The 6,407-nt window shown below is 67.9% G+C and overlaps 2 protein-coding genes across 3 annotated transcripts in view; one reads left to right on the forward strand and one right to left on the reverse strand.

The window, feature by feature from the left end:
• Positions 1–69: 69 nt before the first annotated feature.
• Positions 70–346, forward strand: MRPL43 (mitochondrial ribosomal protein L43; the record flags this gene model as incomplete). Its single annotated transcript, XM_009278070.1, has 1 exon — positions 70–346. A coding segment is annotated over one exon (261 nt), but the record flags the coding sequence as incomplete, so codon positions are not given.
• A 1,723-nt stretch (positions 347–2,069) lies between these two features.
• Positions 2,070–6,407, reverse strand: part of SEMA4G (semaphorin 4G) — a 7,290-nt gene continuing 2,952 nt past the window's right edge. The window contains exons 5-14 of one of the 2 annotated variants that reach the window (XM_019471690.1): positions 5,638–5,731; positions 5,281–5,394; positions 4,923–5,089; positions 4,604–4,773; positions 4,296–4,440; positions 3,996–4,218; positions 3,795–3,910; positions 3,289–3,440; positions 3,021–3,082; positions 2,070–2,923 (exon numbers count right to left, since the gene is read on the reverse strand). In XM_019471690.1, coding sequence (XP_019327235.1) covers positions 2,070–2,923; positions 3,021–3,082; positions 3,289–3,440; positions 3,795–3,910; positions 3,996–4,218; positions 4,296–4,440; positions 4,604–4,773; positions 4,923–5,089; positions 5,281–5,394; positions 5,638–5,731 — 2,097 coding nt within the window. Of the gene's footprint in view, positions 2,943–3,012; positions 3,083–3,288; positions 3,441–3,794; positions 3,911–3,995; positions 4,219–4,295; positions 4,441–4,603; positions 4,774–4,922; positions 5,090–5,280; positions 5,395–5,637; positions 5,732–6,407 lie in introns of both variants that reach the window. The other variant, XM_009277816.1, reaches the window with a different exon arrangement.

Consider the following 6,407-nt stretch of genomic DNA (forward strand, 5'->3'; position numbering starts at 1 on the left):
TCTGGGGGACGGGGGCCCTCCCCGACCTGCCCTGGCTCCGTGCTGCCTCTGCCCAGGCCGGTTGGGAGGGGGCCCGGCCTGACACACCCCACACCCCCGCCCCGCTCTGCCGCAGTGAACGGGACGGTGCGGGAGGAGCTCATCGCCAGCAAGACGAGCGAGGAGATCGCGCAGCTGGCCACCAGGCTGGCCGGCCAGTCCGGCCTGGACATCGTCCGCATCCGCAAGCCCTTCCACACCGACAACCCCAGCGTCCAGGGCCAGTGGCACCCCCTCACCAACAAACCCTCCGCCCTCACCATCCAGGGCCCGCGCCTGCAGCCCCAATAAAGCCTCCGCCCCGCGCCTCCGCGTCCGCCTCTCCTCCCGCCGCCCGCAGAGAGATGCCGCCACGCCACGTCCAGACAGAGCCGCGTTTATTGCCAGGGGGCACGGGGGGCTGTGCCCGAGGGGCACCAGACACGGAGGACGATGCCCCTCCTTGGGGGAGGGGTGTGCTTGGGGGTGGCTCATCCCCCCCTTGCAGCAAAAACAAGGGTGGGGGCAGGATGGGAGAGCCTGGGCGTCCGGCCCTTGCCTCTTCCCCACTAAGCCTCGCTCTTCTGGGGCAGGAGGGCCTGGGCTCCAGTCCATTATGGACCCCTGGGGCTGCCCCCCCCTCCTGCCCCCCCTGCAGGGCTAAGCTCCGGGCGATGTCCTGATCCTGGAGGTGCCAGCAAGGAACACAGAGGGGAGGACATACCCCCCAGCAAGTCTGTCCCTCCCTGGCTCCTCTGGTGTCACCTCCCTGTCCCCAGGGTGTGAGACGCTCCTGTCACCCCAGTCCCTCGGGTTCCCCCAGGCGGCGGCAGGAGCAGAGGTAGTTGGGGGGATCTGCATCCCCCCAGGATGGTGGCTGCCCCTGGAAAGTGCCATGAAGAGCAGGAGGCCCCAGAGGGAGGCAGGCCCTTGTCCAGGGCTCCTCCTCGCTGTGCAAGGACGTTTCCCTTCCCATGTGTTGTCCCACGGGGGACGGGGCTGCGCCTGAACCCCAGTTCTCTGACGGCACCACGCAGGAGGGCAGAAACACCTGGTTCCCAGGGCCGAGGGGCACTGCGGACGTTGGGGCATGCGGGTGCTGCGCTGGTCCCTTGCCACGCTGCAGGGCACGGCGGTGGCTGGTGGTCCTGCTGCCAGTGCCATCTTGCTGCCTGCTGCCGCATCCTGCTGTTCCCCTGCAGCGCCCTGGGGAGAGGGGGCAGAGCCCTGTCAGGGTCGGAGGCCCCGGGGGTGCCACCTCCCCAGGGCACCCAGCCCTGCATTTCACCTGGGGCCTCCTCGCAGAGGGCACGCGCCGCTCCACCAGCTGCTCCGGGGCGTTCGGGGACGTGGGCTCCTTGCCCTGGCTCTGTCCCTCGCCGAACCGTCCTCTCCCAGAGAGGAAACCCTGGGGGGGGCAGACGTGGGAGAGCGGGCAGGGGCTGGCAGCCACCGAGCCCACCCCCCCCCCAGTAACACGAGATGCGTCCACGGCCCCTATCCTGCCTGCAAGCAGGCAGCTGGGGGAAATATACCCCCGGCCCCGCGCCAGGAAGGGAACCCGCACCCTGCGAGAGGCGCAGGCACCGCGCGGCAGCCCCCAGCCCCCCTCCCTGCTCCTCACCCACCTCTCAGCAGCCATCTGGCTCCCATGCGCCGAGGGATGCCCAGTGGGGCAGGCCGAGTCAACACGTCCACAACAGCATCTCTCTCTCACGCCTGGCCGGACGGACAGACAGAAACTCTCCCTCCCCCCGGTGTCCACCTTCAGCCAGGCGTCAGCTCCTGCCTCCAGCTCGTGGCCGCCGTCGGTGGGTTTTTATACATAAATAGAGCTCCCAAATTTAAATAGATTCTTTTTCTTTTCTTTTTTTCTGTACAGCGAGTCTGAAAAGTGAGTGAAAAGCCAAAGGAACGGCCGAGCCCGGGCCCGGCCCGGCTCTGCCGTCCAGGAGGTAGTTTCGCCTGAGTCTTGTAACACTGCTGGCAGGGGGTGGGAGAAGGGGCCGGAGGGGAGGAGGGTCCCGCTGGCAGGACGCCCCCCCCGGCCCCTACACGGAGCTCTCGTCCAGCTTCTCCACCAGCTGCGTGTGTTTCCGCTTCTCCAGGATCTTGCTGAGCTCCTCAGTGAAGGACGCGCTGTAGAGCGGCGAGGCCAGCGGCTCCTCCTGCTGCTGCAGCAGCATGTAGCTGTTGCCATTCATCTTGCGGAGGACGTTGGGCAGAGCCCCCATGCCGTTGGTGAGCTCGGCCGGCAGCGGGGGTGGCGGCGGCAGCGGGGGCACGGCAGCCGGCAGCTCCTTGACCGGGGAGGTGGCAGCCGTGGGCGCCTCGCCGGGGATGATCCGCAGGCAGCCGTCGGGGTAGGCGAGCTCTTCCTCCTCCTCCTCCTCCTCCTGGCGGCCCTTGCGCAGGCAGTTGGCCGAGACAGTCTGCAGCTCCACGCTGGCTGGCCGCGCCTCCCCCAGGACGTACTTGCCCTTGCGCTTCTCCAGGCAGGACACGTAGAGGAGGACGGTGCTGAGCACGGTGCACAGCACCACCAAGGCGACGATGGCGGAGATGTAAGCCACCTTCATGTCGCCAGCCGCCTGGCTGGCAGCGTGGGGCCGGGGGGCGGCCGTGTGGCCCCGGGGCAGCTCGGGCAGCACAGTGAGGCTGTAGGCGGCCAGCAGCGTCCGGAGATCCCGCTCCTCCCCGTAGCAGCGGTACTCGCCACTGTGCTGGGGCAGCGTGTCCGTCACCAGCAGCCCGTCCACCCCCACGCGCAGCCGGTCCTGCCCTGCGCCTGGCGCCTCGCTGCCGTTCACCAGCCAGACGGCTCGTGCCAGGTTGGAGCGCTGGTCGCAGGGCAGCAGCACGTCGTCCCCCTGCAGCACCGTCCGGTTCTTCCACGGCAGGGAGCCTGCGGAGACATGCACCGCCTCGCACCCGTCCTGGCCACCCTAAGGGACACCGGACGCCGGCATCCCCTGCAGTCCCAAGGGGCGGCGCAGACTCACCCCGCCCGGAGCTGCTCCGGCATCCCTCGTTGCCGCTCTGAATGTCCTGCACCAGCCCCGTGCTGCAAGACATGGGGGGCTTCAGCCATACAGCCCCAGCTGAGCCCACCCTTACGGGGTCACGGCCACCGGGAGACCGGCCGCCAGATGCCAGACCCTTGGGGGTGGCACTGGGGTGACTGTGCCACGGGGTGATGTGCAACAGCATGGGATGGGCCGGGTGGAAGGCTCGTGGGGACCCCACTGGGGACAGGCAGCCCATCCCTACCTGTCGGCGGTGGCGGTGGCACAGCAGGCCCTGCCGTCCCAGGCGCAGTAGGGGTCCCGGGCGAGGATGCAGTCGTAGCAGGAGGCGTACCTGGCGCAGGAGGCCAGGGGCACCTGCAGGATCCCGCTGGCTGCCCCCACATACAGGCTCCTCTGGGGGGGAAAGGGCTGGCTCAGCACTGCCCTGGTACGGTGTGGCTGGGCTATGGGGTGCCCCATGGAGCCCAGAGATCCCCCCCAGCCCCACAGCACAGCTCTCCCTTAGTGGGGTGCACGGGGAAGGACCCCCAGCTCCAGTCAGTGCCGATGGCCACAGCTGGCACCTGGCAAGGAGGTGGGGTCCAGGCTGGTCCATTTCCCCAGGCTGCCCCACTGGGCTCTGCCGCGTATCCTGAGCTGGGGTGACCCAGTAGTCATGTCCTCCCGGTCCCCCAAACAGCCTAATGGCAGCTTTGCAGCACAAACGTGCCCCGTGTGTGATGTCCCCCGACTTCTTCCACCCCTCACCTGGGCATGGGAGATCACCAGGCTCTCCACGGGCTGGGGGTCCCTGAACACCTGCACCTCCTCCACGATGTGGATGCCAGAGCCCACCACCACGGCCTTGTGGATCCAGCCATCCCCTGGAGAGCAGAGCAGGGTGTCAGGAGGGAATGTGGGCAGTGCCCCCTGCCCAGCAGAGACCCGGCAAACTCATCCCGTGCTCACCTGTCCCCATGAAGAGCACATCGTAGGAGCGGCCGTTGAGGCCCCGCACCCTGTCCACAGCCAGCCGGCTGTACGCCACGCTCTTCTTCACCAGCAGTGGCTCCCCGCCAGCCGGCTTCACCTCCTCGAACATGAGCGGGTGCAACTTGACGAAGTCCAGGACACTGTTGGGCAGGTCCTGCGAGGAGTTGTAGCCCTTCCTGCGGGAGTGGTCCGTGATGCACTGCCCAGGGGAGACGGGGGTCAGGGGGGGATGCGGCCACCCCATGCCCCCCCTGCTCCGCACCCCCGGGCACTCACGGAGCCAGGCCGGGGCTCGGGCACCGCACCGTCGTAGCGGGACCACTTGCGAGCCGAGTCCTGGTACTCCATGTAGGGGCCCTCGAAGGCGCGCTGCACCGCCGAGATGCTGTAGCGGCACACGGCTGAGGCCTCCATGGTCCTCCTGGCGGGCAGAACCCCACCTGAGCCCAGGCAGACACATGGGTGCTCCCCACCGACGCACCCCCAGGTGCTCAGCGCCCGCCTGTGCATCCCCTCGAGCATCTCCGGTCCCCCCTGCGCCGCAGACTTTTAGCCCCAGCTGTTTCAGCCGCTGCCCTTCTCACCACTGCGCCGAGAGGGTGAAGGCAGCGTAGAAGACGGTGCTGGCCCAGCCGCCCCCGTCCAGGCTGCAGACGCTGCGCAGCACCTCGTAGTAGGGGATGTAGCAGACCAGGCGCGCCTTCATGAAGGATGTCCACTTGCGCTGCAGGATCTTCTTCCCCCCCACGTCGCTCTGGGAGGGTGCAGGGAGCATTTCTGCACAAGCTGGTGGGGGCGTATGTCCCCCTCTGCCTGTGCCTCAGTTTCCCCCAAGGTGCAGGCACGCAGCCCCTGCACTGGGAGGAGCAGTGCTTGGCTCCCTGTGGCTGGGGACATGCCTACCTTGCAGACACGGGCCACCCGGGCCACTTGGGTCACCTGGCTCTTGTCGAAGAAGGACGTGGTCTCCTCACCCGCCCGCTCCATGAAGAAGTAGTAGATTTTGTCATCGTCTCCCACGGGGCTGTCCTTGCTCTCCCGGACCAGCACGGAGGCCACGAACTCGGCATCTGGGGGACACGGAGCGAGAGGTGGAGACTGGGGACCCACCACGGGATGGGGGATCCCTCCCTGCCTCGGTTTCCTCTCATGGCAAACCACACAAGACCCCGGGGCCACCCCCCACCCCTGTTCCACGCTCCCCGAGGTGATGCATGGCGTCCCATGGCGCCGGTCCTGGGGAGGGACCGGGACGTCTCACCGTTCAGCCAGTGCAGCGGGGACTCCTCCGTCTTTAGCGGCCGCTGGTGCAGGTTCCTCCGGATGTCGGGGAGGCTCCGAAACTCGTAGCGCGTGGCCGTGTACAAGCCACCATCTGGGCAGGGCAGGCAGGTCAGGCACCTGTCAGCATGGCCCCACACCCCAGGGACAGCCCCAAAAGCCACCAGCATCCCCATGCCCCAGGCAGAGAAGGAGGAGGAGGACCAAAGCGGGCTTGCTAAGGCCCCCTGCACGCCAGGCCCACCTGGCTGAGGACCCCCGTGGGGGTGCTGGGGATGGGGCCAGGGTCGGTGGCATTCCACATGTCCCCGCCAGCCCTGGGAAAGGTGCCGCTTACCCACGATGAGGCCAGTGTAGCCACGGGCAGGGTCATATGGGCACTTCTCCTTGCCTTCCTCAAAGTGGAACGGCAACGTGAACCTGTCGGCATCCTTGAGGGGGACAGGGGACCAGGTTAGACAGGAGGGGACAGACCTGCCCTGCCTGCCAGCCCCAGGCTCTCTGCAGAGGCGGCTAGTGGGGACAAAGCGATGCCCACGGCTGTGCCCTTGTCCGGGCAAGACAAACCCCCCCTGGCGCCCTCCAGCTGGTCAGAAACCACACGGACAGCCAGAGCCCCCAGCCAAGAGCGGGGAGAGGGCTCAAAGGGGAAGGGGAGCCCCGGCACCCCACTTTGGCATCGCGTGGGCACCAGGCAGCAGCTGGCCAGCGCAGCCGATATGCTGTGCCTGGCCGGCAGACGCTGCCCAGCTGGGCTGGGTCCCCCCGGGTGATGTCCCCGTCACGGCAGGAGTTATTTTCTTTGGGGTTTGCAATTCAAAGCGCATCAAATAATGACGGGGCCCTTCCAGCTCGGCAGCTCCTCCGCCTGACTCCCAGGGCGTGCGATGGCCAAACCGGACCAGCAGCACGGCCATGGGAATGGGCACAGCCCCTCTGGGGCTCCCTGGCCACAACGGGGACACGGCCCCAGGCCCCTTTGCCCCCCAGCTCAGGGAGGGAGATGGGCAAAGGGCGGCCGAGTCACCGAGGAGCCACCGCACGTGGGTGAAAGTCCTGCTGCTGGGGGACGTGGCTGCCCCCGGCCCATCTGCCCTTCGTCACAGC

This window comes from Aptenodytes forsteri, unplaced genomic scaffold (genome assembly GCF_000699145.1).
Source record: "Aptenodytes forsteri isolate BGI_AS27 unplaced genomic scaffold, ASM69914v1 Scaffold15, whole genome shotgun sequence".
In the NCBI taxonomy this organism is placed as follows: Eukaryota; Metazoa; Chordata; class Aves; order Sphenisciformes; family Spheniscidae; genus Aptenodytes; species Aptenodytes forsteri.